At 42.8% G+C, this 22,421-nt stretch overlaps 1 protein-coding gene across 5 annotated transcripts in view; it reads left to right on the plus strand.

The window, feature by feature from the left end:
* The window catches only part of LOC127377763 (forkhead box protein J3-like), a 58,831-nt gene that overhangs the window by 2,023 nt on the left and 34,387 nt on the right, over positions 1–22,421 (plus strand). For 4 of the 5 annotated variants that reach the window (XM_051425936.1, XM_051425940.1, XM_051425939.1 and 1 more), the window contains exons 2-3: positions 9,100–9,223; positions 9,515–9,989. In XM_051425936.1, the coding sequence (XP_051281896.1) occupies positions 9,630–9,989 (360 nt within the window). In that variant the 5' untranslated portion in view covers positions 9,100–9,223; positions 9,515–9,629. Of the gene's footprint in view, positions 1–7,413; positions 7,528–9,099; positions 9,224–9,514; positions 9,990–22,421 lie in introns of those variants that run through there. The other variant, XM_051425937.1, reaches the window with a different exon arrangement.

The raw sequence follows: 22,421 nt of genomic DNA on the forward strand, positions 1-22,421 counted from the left end.
AGCAAATGCAATGCTAAGAAACGAGTGTAGTAATGACTTTTTGAAAGTTGAATTAAGGGCTATTTGTGGATACGCTACATGCATTTCAGCTTCTTTGATAAAGATGAACTCCATATGCCAGTGTAACGGATGTTAGTTGGGCATAGATGAGAAAGACTCAGAGGACAGAGTTCCACTATTTATTCCTTGCTCACTGACTGCACGTATATATTGTCTCCAGGTTGGTCACTGCACATCTGGACCCTCATCGACACAAAGCCGCACTGTGAGCGCTTTTCTTTATTATTATAACAATAACAACACAGCAGTACTACACAACTGTGCCAGCACTAAGCCAGTGGTTGTACATTGTGTTCCCTATGTTTGAAAAGTATTAGCTGAGAGCTTTTTAACAGAATTTACATAAGGAAATGGCTGCAGCAATCTCCACAGGGTATAAAGTGACGAGGAACGCTATGAATAGCGTCTGGCCAACTTGAAACGGAAGCGCCTTCAGGACTAATATTAGTGGTCAAAATAACATTAAAACAGAATAATGTAAATCATATAGACGGTAAACAATATGCCTTAAAGATTACAATTTAAATGATTTGTTTATCACAGGAAACAGTAAAGTAGCACCAGAAGCGTTTCACCAGACAACTTACCCTCATCAATGCAAATCAGCCCTGCGAGGGGGGCTATGAAAACTTGGCAGGTACATTAAGGGAGATGTGCAGTCACTGAATTACTGCAGGTAAATAAAAATATCTCAGGCTCCTCAATGAGATGAAAGTCACTAATACTAAACACAATTATTAAATAATAAATACATTTAAAAATTACAAAATACTCATAAATAAAGCACATTTCAAACTCTGTTATAGCCACCCCCATTAAATGTTATTGAATTTAAGCTCCAACTACACAGTATGCACATGAGGACACACAAATTACAAAGGGTCGGTAAAATAAAATAAAAAACAACCTCAAGAGCATCCCATAGGGATAAAGTGGCGTGAGAGCATCACTTATCTCCCAATCAAGCTACTGACAATAGGGTGTCTTGGACAACCCACAAGACCCCAACACAGTGTAGTGCAGATCTATGAAAGAAGAAAATGTCGCCTTTGCATAACACTACTGGACCCATAAAGGGGTAGGTTGTCTGACTTAGGATTTAATTAGCAAAACACTTGCTTGCAAACAGCTTTAAAACTGTACTTCATCATGAACAACATCCTACATTGACACGGTTTGTATGAGTCTATTTATAGGCCACCAAATCTGACCTGTGTTTATGTATTGCCATGGCCACAGTGTGTGGGTGAGGTCTGATCAACAGTGTCCAGAGTGCTGTGTGTTGTCTGTCTGTGTGTGTTGTAGTGTCGGTGGCACGTCCGGCCTGTCTCACATGTACAGGAACATCTGCAGCAGTATCGATGTCAGTCACAGGTCTAGCGTCAGGTCAGAGACTCATCTGTCATCTGGTCTTCAGGGACGACTCACATGTGCTGAGGTGCAGAGGTCACACTTGTCATGTCAGTAACATGCGCTTGGTACAGACAACTGTGTAATCCGTTCCGTGGTTCTCCACAAGCTCCGGATAGGTCAAGGGGCCCTGTCCCTTTCTCACCTGTAACGGTGAGACAGGGACAGTTTCCACATTCCGGTTTCCCATTGGATGGTGGCGGGTTGTGTTTGATTTATTGACGCTTGAGACCATGAGGAGCTCACCTGTTAGCTGACTCTCAAAGTTAGCTCCTTATTCACTGTGGGTCCTCTCTGGGAATCCAATGACACATAAGTACTGGTCCCTCACCACCTGTGTAGCTGACTGGTCTTTACAGGTAAATACCTGAGCTATCTTCATAAAGTGGTGTGTTATCACCAAGATGTTGATCTAGTTGACGTAATGCTTTCCACTCTTCAGGTCTTTACTGACTGTCTTGCATCGCTGACAGTGGCATACCGAGTCTCTTTAATCTCTGTCCAGGTTTAACCAGAAAAACCTCTGTGTTGTTGAGCTGAGGCTGATATCCGGCATTGTCTTCATTCTTGAGCAAAATAGGGACAACAAATATTGTCTGGAACTGGAACTGCTTTGCCTTGGTTTCCTGGTCTCTCCCTTTTTGCAACCACTGGATAACCACAAGGCATTTTGGCCAGAAGTACTTGACATATCTTTGATTCTAGTGTTGACCACAAGGTGCTCAGCCAACAGTCTTGCCCATAAATGGCTCACAATCTCTTCTCCTTGTTCATGTCCAGGTACCTGTTGCTTTATGAGTTGAGTTTTATGTCAATCCAGTCCTGAACTGAATATTTGGCAGTGCCAGTGTCTGGAGCTCCTGGATCCAGCATACATGTATCAAGCTGATCTGAAGATCCAAAGGGTCACAGCACCAGTGTAACTGATGTTAGGTGGGCATAGATGAAAAAGAGTCAGAGGCCTGATTTGTAGCATTTATTTCTCTCTCTGCAGGACAATATAACACACACACACACACACACACACACACACACACACACACACAATGTATTATCTCCAGGTTGGTCACTGCACATCTGGACATCTGCATCTCATCAATGCAAAGCAGCACTGTGAGCACTTTTCTTTTATAATGTTTCAAGCAACACAAAAATGTTTCATAACTTTACCATTACCATATATACATATATATATATATATATATATATATGCTTGAGCAAATGATGGACCTATATGTATAAAATCACTTTTTTACACAAGGTAATGGCTGCAAAAGTCTCCTCAGGGTTATGTGAGTTACATTACAAAGTGGCCTGGCCTTGCTTCAAATTTAAAGCGCCTACCAAACTAATATTAGTAGTTGCAATAACACGAAAACACATATGTGTATAACATCAAAATATTAACAGCAAACAGTACGCATCAAAGGTTACATCTTAAATGAGTCATTTATCAAAGGAAACAGTAAAGTAGCGCCAGCAGTGTTTCAGCACACAGCTTACCCTCAGCAATGCAAAGCGGCCCCGCCAGAGGGGCTACGGAAACTCGGCAGGTACATGAAGGGGGGATGTGCATTGACTGGAAACTGCTGTAAATGAAAATATCTTAGGCCCCTCAATGAGATGAAATTCACAAACAGTAAACAAAATTATTAACTAACAAAATAAAAGTAAATATTTAGCTCTGTTCCATCAGTATATGAATCAGTCATGGCTGTCAAGAGTTGATGTTGTCTCCCTGCATATACAACTGTATTGCTTGTAATAATTATTTTTGTGTCACTTCATAAGTAATGTCGGGCAGCCAGTCTTTCTTCTCAGTGTCTGCCAAGAATGATTTGCCACCCAATTAAAACATGATGGAGATAAGATACTAAACATTTGCCAAATTATGACAGAAAAGTGTTTTCTTAAGCAGCTACCTTTTGTAAACAAAACATAGCACACATTTAAAAAAAATTTAAAATGGAGATATGTGTTATACAATCAAACCACAATCCCAGCATCCTGGTTTCTGTGTCCTCATAAAGCTTGTTTAATTGACAAACCCAGCATGATTAACATTAGCATGAATCCTTCAGAAGTTCTTTTTACAGCTCAGAAGTATAAACCAATCTCTTTGCTGTGCTGTTTGGAAAATGTTTGTCTGTCTTAGCCACAGTGTTGACCCTTGTAAACAGACAGGTTGCAGTCTCACCTTTTCATACTGCTCTCATTGTACAGAATCTGTAATTAACCTTGGAAAGATCTGTTTACTTAAGGACAACATTCAAAGTAAGAATTTACTTTTAACGAACCTTAGCGCCCACTCTCAGTTCAGTTGTACAGAGTGATGCCTGGGAGCCGTCGTCTATTCTTTATCTCTTTGTCTTTATAGCCAGAGCAGCTGTGGGTGAACCGCCTTGCTCAAAGATAGCTTGGCAGTAGCTTTCGAAAGAGAAAGAAGAAGAGGTCTCATTTGCTTCAGCTGTAAGCCTTCTAATCTGCCTCTGTAATCATCAGGCCAGTACAATGTTACAAGGTCAGTTGGTCATTTTATTTACCTCAGGTCATATCAATTATCAGCTGTTTAGATCATCATTTGGACAAAGAGATGTAATATTATAAGTAATTACCACAACGCTGCAATGATAACACAATATGAAATCAGCTGTTTCTTAGATGTCGATATGCTTATATACTGTACCATAGCAAACTCCTCCATCATCAAGCTGGGAAGACGAGAAATTTGACAACACATTAGAGCAGAGTTACTCTCCTTTTAAGTACCTTTTAAGTTCTCTGAGTGCTCCCAGTCATTCTGATTTTTGTCTTGTCCCCAGGAAAGTACACATAATTTGAATTCAAATGCAGCAAATCCTTTTATCTAGTCAAAATCCTCTTTGATTCTGTTAGTAAGGCATTGGTATGATTTGAAAGAGAAAGATGTAAAAGATAAGATAGGGGATGATCACTTTTAAAGGTCTGTCATTTGGATTGAACTCAGGAGCGGCGCTGCCAGTGACAAGAGTTCAGTGCAAAGCTTCTATTGTGAACCTGATGTAAATCCTGTCTCTTACACAAGCTGAGATTGTTGTTGCACTCTACTGGTTATGTTTTAATGAGTAACAATTGTTAGCCAATTTGCATGTAAAACAATGTAATTATAAACAAGCATCAAAAAGCTGTAATACTTCTAAAAAATGTAAATTACTCTCCATTATAAAGCGCAACAAAACCTAAGCCATGCCTCCGAGCCAGAGCCTCTAGGTTTTGGATGCTCGCTTCCATTATTAATGCTATTCACAAGCCAAACTTTTTAGGTTGGTGCAGTTGGGCGCTTTAATCTATTTTTGCTGTAAATTAATGAATTTTTAAAGAGGACTAGTCCTTGCTGAATAGTGCTGGATTTGGGAATGTAGTTTTGAGTCGTGGTGACGCAGTGCTATAGCCCCCTTTACTGTGCAAAGCATGAGTTCACAAACAGCATCCCATCTCTCTCTTGGGACCGTTCGTTGGGGGAGTTATCCGAAATGCTGCACTCCTATGTTTTATTTATGACAAAATATGCCTTTTTAACTTTGGCGTTGTCAGAATCTGGAATTGTGATAGCTTCTTCCTAGTCGGCAGTGGTAAGTCTTCTGGGTCGCTAACTCCCTCTACCTTGGCAGATGTTTTCAGGTGTTATGTTCTGTGTGGGCTTAGTGAGTTAAATATTTTATTCTAACCCTTCAGGGATTCAGAGGAACCTACTGATTTTCTTATCTGCTTTCAATCAGATTTTCTTTCAGGCTCGAGAAAAAAATTGTGTGACTCAGTACATTCTGTTTAATTTTAGATGCCACTTGATTGACTTGGTTGACATGGGCCAGCCATCAGTTTTTCAGGAACCGGGGATAAAAGTGTTGTTCCGTCATGGATAATAATAAATAAATTATCATCCTCTCTCCTATCCCCCCCCATTTTCATTTTAAGCATTAGTTGCCTGACCACTCACTTTCAGGACTAAGGACACAAAATGTATCTCAGTTTGAAGCCGTGTATTACATCGATGCCTCTCCAGGTCTCCTTTGAGAATAAGTAGACAGTATCAAACGATAATTGCTTAACCCAGCTCCATTGAGAGATGAGCAAGCAGCCACCATAAGGGCAGCTGATTTGCCTTGATATCTTATAATTGAACCTTTTCAGGGCTATGTTTTCTGGCACTGAAGCAGAAAGTAATTAAGACGTTCAATACTGCTTTTTGGACCTTTTCCTCCTTCCTTTGAATGGCCCACACTCCTAGACATGACAGCGCTCAGTATGCCTACAGACTTTCTTTTGACACATTAGCCTTACCCTTGCCAAGGCAGTCCTTCCCAGAAACCCCCTCCGCTCGGCACGCTCCGGGTGGGTATTTTGTCATTACTTCATTTTCCTCAGAAAATATTTTGATGCCTCTTTCTTTTGGCTCCCCCCTCCCCCTTCTCTCACCCATCCCCCGTCACTCCATTCAAAGTTCTCTATTAAAATGCAGAACTGTAAAGCCTCTCTCAGTCTAAAAGCCTGCTAGCAGCGGGGGACTGTTAGCTGTTAGTGATGCATACAGCTGAGTGAGTGCATCACAGCTACAAAGTCTAATGGGTGAATACATTCAATCACACACAGACCCTCAACTCTTTTTAAAGGGACAATGTTCCCAGTCATGAAAGCTCCATCCACAGTGCTGAGAGGGATGTATTTAAATTCTTTGGAGGAGAAATATTTCTTGTTCATAAACGTCCAAAATCCTTGGTCTTCTTTTTATATAAGCGCTTGTAATCTTTTTCTGGAAGTGCCAGCTAATATCTCACGACTTTCAAGTTAGCAAAGTTAACTTTTTACATGCTTTTTACATCGGGTAAAAGGAGAAAATCCAAGATGCCAAATGTTCTCCTTTTTTGCCAGATTGTGAACCTCTTCTGATACCTAACGTTAGCCAAATGTCTGTCCATGAAAATGTATGTTCCCATGCACATTCATACTACAAGCGTTCAAACTATTTAATCAAACACCACTTTTTTTTGTATGATCAGCTGCCAGAATATCCCCACTTCGCTACCTTTATTTCCTATTCAGCTACATCTCTTTGAAATCTGTCTGGTTGGTAAGGTTTTTGATGTTTCCTCATCATCAGTGATACAGAGTTGAATCTTGGGGGCTTTTGGCTAGCATGTGCAGAACTTTTGTTGAATGAGCCCCCGATCATTGCATCACAATTTTGTTCTCTCCTGTCCTGCAACAAAGAGATCCTCTTTCAGGGACAATTTTCTGAACTGTATGTGGGGTTTTTTTTCCTCTAAACATGCAGTTAATCATATATTTATAAATAGAAACAGATTTAATTAGTTTTGTTAATGAGGTTCCATTTCAAATTTTTCCCATTTAGAGTTTTCTATTGTTGTCATAATAACATAATACCACTTAATTATAAAAGTATAGGGTTTAAATGGACACTTACATTTAATATGTTAGAAAATGACAAAGGCAGACACTTCTGATATGGATCTGAACCTTGGATGTAGAAGGTTTAATTTCTTCTCTCTGTGTAGGTTATATTGTACAAACTGCCGTTTCAGTGCACTCAGATAACCATGAACAATTACCTTAGATGAAAAAAAATTACCTTTTAACTAAGAATTCTGCACTCTTGGCAATCTGTGCAATACAATGCATTAGATGCATGAGATAAGCAGAGATATACTGTAAGCTGTCGTCTCTGCAGTGATCATTTTTCTCCCCTGATACCACGCCGGCCTCTGAGGCTGATGTGAAACACGGCAGGTATCAGAAACAAAAAGCACAGTGCTGAGGTTAGCCCAGTCACTGTGGGACCAGTTGACTGAGTCGACTAGGTAATTGGTTGCGTCTACCCGCCCAGCAGGGCCCCTCTCCCCAGAAGCCAAGTCATGCCCCTCCTCTTCTCTCTCCGCTCTCCTCTATTACTCATCATTCCAACGCCTCACCAGGCTAGCGGTGCGAAGCTACACCGTGCCGCCATGCAGCCAGCCCACGCTCCCAAACTTCTCAACAACAACAGCCACGGCAGCACAGCAGGTCAGGGCTTGTGGCAGGCTGATTTGCAGCTTGAGCCTCCTTTTAATGAGGGGAAAATAAGTACTTGTTGTTCTGTGTCTCGTGTGTCACCACCCCCATCCCCACCTACCCACCACCACTACAACTAGCAAGTCTACCTTCCCTTCAGCAAAAAAAAAAAAAAAAAAAAAAGGTTCACTAATTAAGATGGCTTCCTGGGATTTGGAAGAGGGTGGGGCGGGGGGTTGGCTATGGCTTCTCCCACAGTGGCAGAGCCTTGAGGAGGAGATGGGGGTGGTGTTGTGCAAGAGGTCTCATCGGGCATATCTCTTCTCTCTGTTCCTCTTTCCTTACCCTAGTCCCTCTAGCCTGGCTTGTTTGGCTTGAGTCTGCTGCTAAACATTTGTTTTTTTTCTACTTGCAATTAAGCAAGGTTTTTTTTTGCAGGAGCCGAGTATTTCCCTTCTTCTTCCTCATCTTGGCTCTCCAGGGGGATTGGAGGAAAAAGAGACATAGGGGTTTGTGTTCTTCCTGGTAGGAAGGCACATTGAAGTTCTCCCACCTTGATTATATACAGTGAGCATGAATGGAAAATGCGTGGGCCAATAGGCTCTTTGTTGTTCAAGGACATATGAAAGTTACTGTATGGATGGTAGATGAAGGCTTAGATGTAGATTTCTGTATCCTTAGGAGGCTGAATTCATCCAGCCATTGTTAACTATTCCCTGGCATTGGCCCACTCTGTATTTGTTTCCTTTGTAAAACTTATAGATTTATGTGCATTTATAGGAATGTAGGATTTTTATCTTCCAGAAGCATCAAGCACTAAACAACAATTTTCTTTGTTAAATCAGAGTGTGGTCTGAATGCAACATCTTCACTCCAGTGATGAGTAACAGTTACATGACATTCTCAGTCCAGTAGTGACAAATCTACGAATGTTCTGTGACTGACTGAAGTACAGAACAATTGGTGAGTAAGTTCTCTCACATGTACCAGATGATTGTCTTTGTTTTTTCTGAAATCGTGCTGCAAAAGCCCCCACTAACATAAAAAAGTTCCTGCACAGGACACATTTTTAAGTTCAGCACCGCTCTAAGAATAGCTACCAAATTAAAATATTAAGGCTTCTTTAGTTTTTTCATCGTTTGTGTCTGCCTGAGCGGGATCTGAGAAACTGGGGAAGTGGGGGGGAGCATGGACTTGACAGGAGAGTGAGGCACGTCGAGAGTCAGAGAATGGGAATACAGTGTGGGGGGGTTACACAGAGAGGGAAAGGGGACGAGCCTTTCGGCTCCTCTAGAGGGTTGGAATTCCTCCCGAGCTGTTCCCCCCATTTGGCAGGCACTTGTGAAAACAATTCCCCAGCTTTTAGTCACTCTGCAGATCCAATTGCCATTTCCACTTTGGAGGGAACGAGAGTGAGAGGCAATCCAGATAGACAGAACACAGAGAGAGAAAGAGAGAAGAGTTTTAATCGGGTTGGACAGATGCCGAGGCCAGTTGAGCGGTTGTGCGATATTAATATCTTATGAAGGCTGTCTGGCAGAGCAAGCTCACCGTCTTGTGTGGTTTTGTGTTTGTGCGTTGCAGCAGCGGCCATTGCAGAGGCTAAATGAAGAACTTGTGAACATGCACGAGGGAAGGACTCTACCTTTCACTTCGGTGACTTCCCCAGATGCTCTGGCCCAAAGAAAGATGGAAAGGAATGGGAAGAGTAAGACACTTAACTCATACCTAGTCCCCCATACTGCTTTGCTTTTCACTGTGTAATTAATGGAATACAACTGTTTAATTAAAGTTAGCTCACATTGCAGACCATACTTACGTGCAGTGTTAAAGACCAAGTGATGAACATGCCAAAATATTTAGTTTTCCATTATACAAAGCTACACTGTATGTGGAAAATAATGTGCAAGTTAACATGTGTGTATCTCTGCCAAGTGTGCTTTCTGCTCTAGCTAAAGGAGATGAATAGGCGTAGTAAACAAACCTCCTGCTCTTCCAGACTTGAGCCAAGGCTGCTGCACAGCACCCGATCAGTGAGCCAACAGGAGATCCTCCATACGCCACGTCGCTGAGCCTCTCACCCTTCCCTTTCGACCCCTCGACCTACAAGCGCCATGACCTCTGAGCTGGAGAGTAGCCTGACTTCAATGGACTGGCTCCCCCAGCTCAGCATGAGGGCAGCCATCCAGAAGGCGGATGCGGGACACCACCACGCCCACCACCATGGACACCACCACCACGGTCACCACCACGGGCATGGGCCTGGCAAGAAAATCACCAATCTGGACCCAGGAACAACGCTGGACCAGGAGGAAGCTGCACAGCACAGAGACGGTAAACCGCCCTACAGCTACGCCAGCCTCATCACCTTTGCTATCAACGGATCGCCGCGCAAACGGATGACCCTCAGTGAGATCTACCAGTGGATCTGTGACAACTTCCCGTACTACAGAGAGGCGGGCAGCGGCTGGAAGGTAAGACAAAAGATAAAATATTTAATATGTATAAGAGTCTTGCTCTTTAGGGTTAAGCTCCTATAGCTGGTTTCACTTTGGGTCTGGTTCTAGGATGATGAAATACAGGTATTTGTTAAGTTGTTAAGGCTAAAAAATCTTAGCATACCGACTAGCTTTTAGTCTCTCCTTACTTTCGTTACAGATATCAGCGACTGCAATTACAAATTGTATCAGCTGTAGAATCAGCTAAAGAATCAGAAGTGGGAATTAGAGGTCTTCATGGGTCCACTCCGTTCCGAAACTAGACCCAAAACCTGAGTTGAACTTACTGAAAGTATATTTCAATTCAATTCAATTAAATTTTATTTGTATAGCGCCAATTCATAACAGAAGTTATCTCAGGACACTTTTCAAATAGAGCAGGTCTAGACCGAACTCTTTAAAACATTATTATTCAGTCTGATCAGGTGTGGTAGGGTCTTGTTTCACTGCTGCAGATCTCGGCTCCGTGCGTGAACATGTGTAATATTCTAGTGGATGCAAATGGATCTGTGTGCACTCCAGCTCTTGTCACGTGGTTCCTCATAATCACTGTGGGAGAAAATATTTTAGGAAGTCAGGAGCTTATAGAAGACATTTATGCTATTAAATGACAATTAGTTTTTTGGAATTTGTTTCACAGATATATCGTTTTATGAAGCCTATTAAAGAAATCGGATTCAACCAGCGGATTTGATACTGGATTCAAATTTTTGCTAACAAAACCTCGAGTCTTTCACTAGTGTTCAAAATGCACAGATCTGATCCAGTGGTTGCCTTGAAGAGCGCAGAAACCTTTTAGTGAACCAGGCATGATTGACGGATGCATTTGGTCTCATTCAGACGACGTTATTAAATCCTTATGTAAATGTAGCTATGCAAATCCTGGCTAATGTGAGCAGAAAGGTGGCTGTGTTATTGGAGACGAATGAATAGATCCCTATGGTTGTGTCTTGGGGATTCTCTACCTTATTAGTGAAGAAGGGGATGGATATAGTCCTTCCACTGACACATCGAAAAGGCAGTCTGCAAACTATCAACCAATTCATCTCTCTGAGAGTGGAAACATTTTTCTTCTTCTCTCATTATTTCTCTCTTTCACTTTCTATCTTCATCTCCCAAGTACTTGCACTTCACCAAGCGCCCCTCCTCCTCTCTCCTTCCCTCTCTTAGTCACTCACTCCTCTCCTTTCTTCTTCTTTCCCTTTCACAAACCTGTGTTTGTTCCCCGTCTATAATCTTCAACACGCCATTCCCCGAGCAGAGATGCATGCCAGAAACGGAGACAAAAAGGTTATGATACAAGCCAGGTTGTGTTGGCAGAGCTTCTTACCTGCATGTAGGATTCAATCAATTCGTTTTCTGTTCGGAGAGAGAAGATAGGGGTTATTAAGACCATTCAGCCTTTCTCTTGCTGCAGCTCATGACTGCCTTCTCCTGCTGGTTGTATTTGGGTGCCAGGATGTTTTAGTATCCCATAATTACACCTCTAGATTCATTGATTTGTGTGTGTGGCTGCATTCTAGTAGCATCATTAACGCACAGTACTGATGGCATTGTGGGTATATTTTCACATGTTCGGGCATTTGACCATAATACGAAGGCGGAGAGTTTGCCGTGAGATATCTATCCCAAACTTGTGCCGCTTTCCACTGAGGCCGGGGCCAAATAAACAATTCCCAATAGTGTTCATATATGTCAGTGTAGGAATATTTGACAGAATATGCTTTTTAAAGCACAGCACTTAAAAATCCCGTTGGTGCCTTCTGTTTTTGCCATCTATGGAGATTATTGCCAATAAATAGACAATCTGTGGTGAAAGAAATGTTCTCACGACCACTGATCTGTGCTTGAACTGACATTTTAGAGGCACGTAAAGTAACAAATTAGGCACTCTGCAGTGCTTTCAGGTAAAGTGCAACTAACATTCCTGCGTCTTTTGAGAAAGGGCTGTAAACTTTTGCTTCCTGGATGACCCGACTCAACACAGTGGGGCTTGTTTTATACCAGCCATGGCCGTCACAGGGAAAGTTACATAAGTCTGGTTCATTCCAGTTCAGGTGATTGCTGTCAGCTGTACACAGTGGGACACAGACACAGAGATTGTCTGGCTGCCACGTTTGGCAGACATCGTCGACTCACACACACACACACACACACACACACTTTGAAATGTGCGTTTTCTGAATGTACCGACTAAAGGCAAACGCTTGAGCTTTCAGAAAACACCTCGTACACGGTCCGTTGTGCTCACCGTCTCCTTCACCCTCCGCCACACATGCGTGTACACACACAAGCTCGTACACCCACAGAGAGACTCCCACTCAGGTAGGCAGTGTACGTGTGCAGTCTACAGATTACACACGGGGAGCTCAGCAGGAGAGGAGAGGAGATGGGGGGGGGGGTGAAGAGAGAGGAGACTGTCAGAGAGCAGAGGAGAGTTTTACTACCCAGCACACGCACTCCGTCTGCTCTGTATGATAATGTGAGAGTGCAGGAACGGCAGAGTTGAAACCAGGACAACACACAGTCATACACACACACACACACACACACACACCCCTCAGCTTCCATCCTTAGATATCACACAAATACATACACTGGTTGAACACCACAGGCTTACTGCATGTGTTGCAGCTGCACACACACACACGCATGCACACACACTTTTGCTAATCTAGTTAGCCGTTATAATCATGTAGTTTTCCAAGGTTGTGAGATTTTTGCGTCTTTGCTGAAAATGAATATGGAGCGCTCTTTTCATCTGAGAAGTAATGAGGAAAACCTTCCTCTGGAGCTGTGGAGGAGGTTTTCGAATCTGAAAAAATTGAATATATATATCATGAAATTAAATAGCACACGCACGCATAAGCCATTTGTTTATAGAGCTCGTTGACGTTCCTAAATTCATCTTGTGTAACGTGCATGCATAGCATTTCCGTTTTTAAAACAGGAATAAACTGGAGTATACAGGAGGGGAATGCAAACAGTGTTGCATCGGGCTGCGTCATTTTTTTTGTATCACTGGAATGGCATTATCTCCCCTATGTTATCTTTACCAACCTCTCCCTCTCTCTCTCTGTGTCCTACGCGGTGCCCCGCTCTACTTTCCCATGCCCTCCACAGCCCCCTCGCAGCCCCTTCACACCCACATGTCCCTCCTCTCCCCACCTTTACCACAACTCATAGTGAGTATGCGGTGGGGGAGACCAAACCCACATGGGGGTTTCTCTTCTTTGCTTCCTGTCTTTGTCTCTTATTTGTCAGTTACTGTGTAACAGTGTATCATCACATCCGTTTTTGGTTCTTTGAGAACTTTTTTTTTATCCCAATCAAAATTTTAAACTCTTAAAACTGACCTACACCACATGCAGCTATTTTTTGTTTAGTGTTTTTTTCCTTTTATGTTGTGTTTTAATATTTCATAGTGCACCCTCTTTATTTGTTCTGCTGTAGGTTGTTATTGTGCTAATTTTGTCTTAGTGAAATAATGTTTTCAACCTTGGTGTCTAATAAAATGATTTTCTATTCCACTTCCAGTTTTATTCTATTAAGTCTTGAAATGATTAGTCGATTTACAGAACAATTTTGGTAATGGATTAATCATTTAAGTCATTTATCAAGCAAAATATTAACTAGTTCCAGCTCCTCACATGTGCGATTTATTTTATACCATTGTAGTATATTTGGGTTTTGGACTGCAGGTCGGACAAAAGGAATTAAAAGACGTCACATTTGACGCTGGAAACTGATGATGATGGGTATCTTTTACTATTTTTTTACATTTTAAAATGATGAATATATTATGTATAGATTAATCTGTATTCTATGCTGCTCCATTCTATTCAGGCTGAAGATAATGGTGGGAAATGTTGCTTATTCAAAGCTCACCTCACCATAATATTATTGAAATGTGCAGGCCTTCCCATTATTTACCACCTGAAAATGTGGTCTAGACCTGTACCTTCACCAAATGGCTTGTTTCAGTCTGTGCTGCTGACTAACCTGCTCTCTTTCGACCCCCGTCGCCTCAGGCTAGCTCCCATGCAGCCAGGCTAATTGCCTGCGAATTAGCAAGGCCTAATGTGACGTTGTAAAGGGCAGCGCTACTGCGATGGCCTTTGGCCTTTGGCTGAACACCACATGTCACAGACAATCACCTGATATGAATCAGCGCTGGGCCATTATTCTGGCTCCAATCCTCCCCTGCCTGCTCTGCGGGAGATCTGCGACTGAGCGCAGTGGAGGTCGTCGCAGTGTGTCAAGTGTACTTACATATGTGGAGGGAGGCTGTTGTCATTGGCTGCTGGGAGTCATTGTGTGGCGGTAGCTGCACTGAGGCTCCTAAGCTTATGTCTTATGAGCACAACTGAAATTTCACCACGGTACTGTGCTTGTTGTGATTCAGCGTTGAGACAATCTGTGGAAGATCTGTGGAAAACACAGTGTGCAGATTCTGTATATCTACCATATGCAGTGCTTGTATATATGTGTATGGCTCTGTGTACATGGTGATGTTTTTATGTGTGTACAGCTGCTTACTGTGTGTGTGTGTGTGTGTGTGTGTGTGTGTGTGTGTGTGTGTGTGTGTGCTTTTGTCTTTATTTTCCAGAGTCATTTTAAAAGAGTCTGAAAGTGGCGACTGAGAGAATGTCACAGCTGTCTGTTTTATCGACTCTCACCTCTGACTCTGTGTTGATCCCCTTGTCACTAAGTAACACATACAAAACTGTTACATGTAGCCCAGCATTCCCAGTTTACACATCATGTTAGACCAGTCTGCTGTCCAGGTGCGTGTGTGTGTGTGTGTGTGTGTGTGTGTGTGTGTGTGTGTGTGTGTGTGTGTGTGTGTGTGTGTTGTGTGTGTGTGTGTGAACGTCTCAAGGTCAAAGTCTCCCCCTTAACATTGTCTTTTTTTCCCCCAATTTTGATATACAATGTAGATTCCTTTCTAATTCAAAGCAAGCTTTGACTCTAAAATGAGATGTTTTGATACTTTGCTGTCAAAGCTTTTATGTATATCTGATAGCTAATTTAATTAACCTTTTAGAAAATGAAAAAATGTCAGTAACAAAAACAGCATGAATATCCAGAATACAGGTTCTGTGTGTGTAAATCGGTGTCTTAAAAACAGGCAAAGATTTGACAACTGTGGACATTCCTTATGCAAACAAGATTGTTTACTTGCCCAATCTGGTAGCAGTTAAAGGTGAGTTGTGAAACAATAATATCCATATGCATGTGACATTTTTTATGAGGCAATATATACCAGTGGCGCTTTCCCTCCACCGCATTTGTATTTTTAATATAAACCTTTGTTTTCGTTTGAAGAACAAATTGAGATTATCAGCAGAGTGTCATTTTTAGGCTACGGACATTCATATACATACATACACACACACACACACACACACACACACACACACACACACACATGCAGCTATTAATTATACTTGTATGTGTAACACTGCTAGAGCTTTTAATTACATACTAATCACTAATAGCAGTCTCAGTATTAAATTCTTAATTAAAAGCAAGGAATTTCTCTTGCTATCTCCTCGAGGATTTGGCACCCATCCAGCACCGCGTTTCCCTCTCGAACCAGCCAGGCCTGTAGCACTCTCCATATGGCTAATAATAGGCTTAAGGCTGGTTCCCGTAGCACTCTGGAATGCAACAATTATACCACAGAATGAGCTTATTCGCTAGTCCCCGGGTTTGTATCCCGCAAAGAGACATGGGCCTGTCTTTTGTCAGACCCTAAATAACGTCAGAGAAAAGTTGACTATGTTAGAAGCCCTGCTCAAGTGTATGAGGTGATTTTTTTTTTGTCAGGAAAACCAGTGTGGGGCTTTAGACACTGGAACCATCAGTTGATTTAGAATTATTTTGACCTAAGGAGTCAATCTCAGCCAAAGCAGATTTAGTCAGGGATTGTCCATTGTGAACAAAATCTATGGAATGACAAAAATGACTAAATTAATGTAAAAAGCTCACTTTGATACAGTACAAACAACTGGCATAAAGTAACAAAAAGTGACACTTCAGCTGTTTATCTTGTCTGTGCTTTGAACATCGTCATTGCAATGTGTGTACACTTTTACATGGAACCACCTACCTAGTTATAGACTGTTTTTCTGTGACTGCAGTGCATCCACACTAAAACGCATAACCTGAAAACACGGTGTGCATGTGAAAATAGGGCTGTCGCAGTAAAGGAATTTCCCCTGTGGTGATATATCAACAGTGTGGGATTACAGCAATTTTTGTTGTTTGTACAAACTACTTTGTATGGGGTGCAGCGGCCAGCGGGACATCTCAGTACCTGCTTGTTCTAATCACCTGGACTCTTCTTCCTCCTGGGTCTGTGACCCTGTTGGCTAGCGACTTTCAGGGAAATAAAGTCTCCAGGTAACATATTCGGCTAAAAGTCGCCAGTTAACAGGGTCACTAAACCGAAACACTGGCAAACTGTGGGACATAAACGTCACAGCCCTGGTGAATTGGGATAATTATACTAGAAGACTGCTGGTGTTTCCAGTCTGGAGTTTATCCAGAGTCAGTGAGGTAGAGGTTACTTTCTCCTGTTATCCTTTCAGCCTGGCCACTATGGGATTCGGCTTGGCTGAAACGACTGCTGAACATGAAGTGATGGCTCGCCATCCCCTGCATTTGGCTTGTCGATAGCGCGGTATTTCATTGCAGTTATCGCAGCAACCCTTTGTGAAAACAATACTCCTCTAACACTAGCACTTTCAGGTTGTTTGGATAGAGATCACCGTCAAGGAAAAGATGGCTTTTCAAACAACAAAATTATAGTCATAGCCAACATCTGCTAAGGAGTGTGACAAACAATCTGGTTACTTTGCTCAATATCAACAAGTTAAACCTCCGAACTCACAATTTGTTTTTGTTTTTTCATATTTTTTTTTAATATTTTGCAGTCAGACAACTGAGCTGAAAAAGAGAGATATGATTGTGGCTTTAAGATGTTAACTGTTGTAAACAGACATTGACCACATCACTATTGTATGATCTTGAGGTCATCTATTATACAAATTAACTCTTTAAATCAAACGGCTATATTGACATTTTAATCAGAGAGCGCTAGAGTTGACAGACATTTGGTCTCTTAACTTTAGCCTCGTATAGTCCAAGACTGTCTGGGCAACCTTATTTTATCGACAGCTCCCCGCCGTTGAATTAATAAGTTCATCACTCTGGTCTTTATTTCATCATGTAAGATCAAGAATAGAAAAAGGAGGCTGTCAGACGTTATTGGGATGCAGAGTACAACCGGGGCACTCCTTCCTGGTTGTCCTCCTTCCCCACTCACTCGCCTCCTCTCCCCGGAAAGCCGCTGACAGAAGCTGTCACTTCGCCACAGCGCTCTGCTCGACACAACTAGCAACAGGAAGTGTGGCGCCTTGACTTCTTGCTGCTCTGCAACCTAGTTTGGTGTCTGTGTTATTTTTGAAACACTATATTAGAATAACAGCTGAAAGGATTTGTCTTTCTAAATCAGTTGTGAGCTGAGTAATCCTACTGATGTGACAGAGGAAGGATGGTAGCTAGTGGATGTATGTCCAACGTTTGGAGCTGTTCACTAAGCACAGTGGTTACCAACTTGAAGGTTGGGACACCCAGGTGGGTCGGGAGGTGAATTCTCCAAGCTGTTCTATTGTGAAAGACTGGATAGTTTTAGGCCTCTGAGAACTATTTGAACACTGCCTTTGAGCTGCTCCTGACTCATACGGCATTATTTAATAGTGGTGGGAATAGTCTTGCTGAGCCGTGAGCAAGCCATGCTGGCACTCAAGCCACTCAAGCCATGCTGGCACGGTGTTAGTGTTTTTCCACTGCACAGCGTGGCGAGGTAAAATAAGTTGTTTACCTTGATGACGTGTTGGAGGTGTGCTGGTTTGCAGAAAATGCAGTAAAAGCCTGTCACCTGCAGCTCTTCATTTAACTGCTCACTCCGACTCTGCTTGTAGTTTTCATTGGAGAATGGCCAAGGAAGCTCCGTGAAGTTGGGGATAAACATGTCCTATAGCTGCTTCGCAATAAAAGCTTGCTGCTGTTTAGTCAGAGGAAAGCTTTTAATGTGATGCAGCAGGAAACGTTCAGGTTTTCTATCAGCAGTCATTTAACACAGCAATAGGGATGTGGAGCAATTGACTAAAATAAGGCCGATACATGAAAGTATGAACAGGAACAGATATATGAAACTAAACTCAAAACCACAGGGATTCAGTTAGAAGCCACTGAGAGCTGAACACAGAGAGACTTTTAAAAACAGAGCTCAACATGTGTTGATGGGGGGGGGGGCGTCACCGTCACAGGGGGTCAACGGTCAGCCTTGCTAACAGGCAGCACCACAACAGTCCGGCTTGGCACAGATAACCCCTGCTGTGAGGAAGCAGTGTTCACAGCCGATGCAATAATTAAAGCTGACCGAGCTGGACACGTGGAAACCCAACACGAGAAATACAGTATGTACTGTAGACATATAGTCGGGCTTGCTCGCAGACATCGCCCCATAATGACTCAGCAGATTTAGGATGCACTGTGCTGCAGCAGGGCCAACTGATTCAAATGATACACTGAACTTGACTATTCTCCTATTGTGTTGGAGCTTCTTACTTGATTTCCAGAGACAGCAGCAACCGTACTTCCACTTCGTCTTACATGGATTTGTGCCAGTCACACACACATACACACGCACACACACACACACACACACAAACTCACACACTCATGCCCTTGCTCTCCATCTCTTTCCATCACAGACACATATCCGTAAGCAGTGACTGGCACAGTATTGCTGTAAAACCTGCATGCATATAAACGCACATGTTCATACGGATGAACAGGTGTGTACATAACTGCTCACAGGCGCATGCACAGGTGCACGCACACCTGCCTACATACACACTTAGGTGCACAATCAAAACACTGAAATACACACAGCTGCACACATACACAAACACACACACACACATACTTTCTGACACACACACCAGCGTATAAACCCACACTGCACAGTCACACACACACGCACACACACACTTATAGATGTCTTGTGTGAAGTACTTCAGTGAGTGAGTGAAGAGGGCGGGGGAAGGGTCCATCAAATGAAATGAATATGTATTAGATTGGGTTTGAAGTAGTGACTTGCATTCAACCCTGCATTCTCACGGAGCGTCTGTCACTCCGTCACCATCAGGATATAATAAGGCATCTCAATGATGCTCAGAACCCAGGAGACTTTCACATCTAAGACACCTGTCCGTATGTGCACGTACCCCCACACTCCCCCTTCCAGCCGACTCCAGCTCTTTATTTCTTTGTGCCTCTTGCACCCTCCCTCCTCCCACCTCCTTCTCCTCTGCCTTACCTTCAAACTTTACCACATTTTACCCTCTCCTTATGCACTATTTGGGTTCAGCTGAAAGTTAATAAAATCTACTGCATCTCCCCTTTTCTCCAAATTTCCCCTTCTTGCTTTATCTTCTTTTCCTTTTCTACCTTTCTCTCCGTTTCTTTATCTATTGTTCTGTCTGTGTGCGCACAAGGACTACCTCTCTGACACCACAATACATTCAGCCTGAAGGGCATGGGAGAGAGTCTCCTGAATACTGCCGTGTGGGTGTGCGTTTGTGTGTGCGCCTCAAACTCCATAGGCCTTCCATAGGTTAATACCTTGGCCAGCAAACCTCTTGCCCTTTTGACCTCAGTGTCCCTGCAGGCACACAGTCGAGCAGGGATCTAAGCAGGATTCACACAACCACAGACATGAAGGGCTCCTTTATTTCCTCTAAAAGTAGCGACTTCCAGCCTTTCTTTTTACAGCTTGCCAAGCCACATTATTGAATTTATCCAACAACAAAAACTTTAAAAATCCAGTATGTTGGACTTGACTGTGGATTTTTTTCCCGATCACTCTGAAAAGGTGAAAAGGGATCTGCGTGCAGCCTGTATGGACAGCAGGAACTATTATAACGACCAATAATGCTTTTGGTGTACATATGTGAGTAATTGTATTAAGACTGGAAAATCTGTACCTGTCCTTTCAAAGCCCTTGAAAACGTACCTTCTATTTCTGTAAAACCTCAAATATTCACAAAATTACGGACATCAAAGTAAAAAACATTTTGGTATTATTTATTAAGGGTTTAAAATTTAGAAGTCGAGTCCAGTCTTATCAACCAGTCTGCTTGATCGGGACTGTGTGGTTTGATCAGAATGGCTTGACAGTGGTCTGGCAACGTGACCAGACAACCCCAACATCACATTCAATCGTTGCTAGGTCCTGATTGGTGCATGCAATGTGACGTTGCTTTTTTCTAAGGGAGCCCTGCCCACCTCAAAACCAGTGAGGAGAGCACAGAGGAAATGTAGAAATGCAGATATCTCTCATGTGCAATAGTCAAAACTGTCAGGTTATCAGGGTCTTTTGAGGGTGTTTAAAGTGTAACTATACCCTTCATTTCTGCTAGCTGCCTCCCTCTCAGCAGGTTTAAAAAATGCATCAGAGACCTGCAACAGCTTGTTCACACCGCCTGTGTCTGCGTGGCGGAACGTCTTGATTTTAATTTTGCCGCCCATGTTAACAGATTAGACGCCTCACGCGCGTCTCAGCTGCGCCATTTCAGCTGCGCCTGCCTCAACGCTTCACTAGAGAGTCGTGGTCTCGTCTATTTTTACTGTGAGCCGCGAAACATCTCCAAGCAAAAGAGCGCAGTGAAGGGATCTTTTGGTAGTCATATCCACATATTTCAGTACAGTTTAAACCTCATTTTCAAAGTAAAAGCACTGCAGTAATATTTTATTTAACACAACTTCACTTGTGAAAGAATTTCTGTGAGTTGTATGAAGGGATGAATCTTTCCACTGCGTTCTCTCTCTCTCTCTCTCTCTCTCTCTCTCAGGTAAACAAACCACACATGCTTGCTTCACATTTTTACATTTAAACTACATGGCACTGTAAATTAAATGATATGATGACTGTATAGGAAAACATAGGGCTGGCAGCAGCAGCCAAGCAGCTGACACGCGGCCTATGTGAACGGGGTGCGAAGGATAGTGACTTTAGGGGGCGTGGCCTTGACATCAACTTGATCGGCAGACCGACCACAGCAGCGTAGCAGGAACATCGAGGTGTTCATCAGAGCCAATGAGCAGCTGCTGCCAGACTCTCCATGCACAGGCTGAAAACACAGAGCCTGCTCGAGATTCGAAGCAATTTGGCGGCCATTTGTATACGTTTCTTCGTGGTACCTGTACCTGAGCTAACAGCTGTGTTGTAGCTGAGATAGCTGCTCAGAGAGGCTGACTCTCCGGTATGTGAGTGTGTCCGTGGGGGGAGTCAGTTCATGGGATCAAGGTAAACATTGCAATCCAGCCGTCTAGAGCACAAGTTCTAACCACTGTGCCAGAATATAAAAATACTAAGTAGAGGGGTTAGCAAAACTACATAAACTCCTGTGAATGATGCATCTCGATCAGTATACTTTTGAAAATGAGCGCAGCCGTTTCAGACAGAGTTGCCTCAAACGGTCGACTCTGTGTTAGCATTTGTCTTAAAACGTCCTGGGTGATTTAAAACAGTACAAGGTGTGTTAAGCGTGAGTGTGTTGGTAATAATGTCAGTTTTTGTGTGTCACAGTGCTCCAACTATGAGTTGCATTGTCTATGTAGAAAATGAATGGGGCTGTTACTTATGGAAAACTATAGGCAGCCAAGAATACTCCCTCCCACTCAACTTTACACCAGTTGGGCTGTACTGTATGTTTCCAGTGCACCCAACTTAAGCAACCAACCATTTCAGTGCAATCAGCATTGTTTTGTTAAAATGGGTTTAGCTAAGAGTTGTTGCCTTGCTTGTGAAACATCACTTTTCAAGACTGTTTAATTCAGTTTAGAGGAAATGCCATCTCATGTTGCCCCTTTGTATTTAACTCAGCTGCCGTGACCCAAATCTTCCAAACCTACCCACTTATGTAACTTCAGTCTTCTCCGTGTGACCTGTTTCCTTGGCATATCTACACACACACACACACACACACACACACACACACACACACACACACACACACACAGACAGCAAGCTTCATGCCTATGGCCAGAATATGCCTCTGGTTCCTTTAACCTTCTCCCTACCTCATCTGCACGGACTTGCACATACTTTAACCTCTTCAACCATTCCTGTCAACCTTCAAACTTGTCACTCTTTCTTTGATCACTTTCGCTGACTGATCCACACACACACACATAAAAACACACACCCCTCCCCACACACACACAGAGTCTCACACTCCCTTCCTCTGTCTTCCCACCCGAAAGCATGTTTCCAAAACCTGACTTTTTGTCACACATCACATTATATCACATTGCATTTTGTCAAAAAGT

This window comes from Dicentrarchus labrax, unplaced genomic scaffold (genome assembly GCF_905237075.1).
Source record: "Dicentrarchus labrax unplaced genomic scaffold, dlabrax2021, whole genome shotgun sequence".
NCBI lineage: Eukaryota > Metazoa > Chordata > Actinopteri > Moronidae > Dicentrarchus > Dicentrarchus labrax.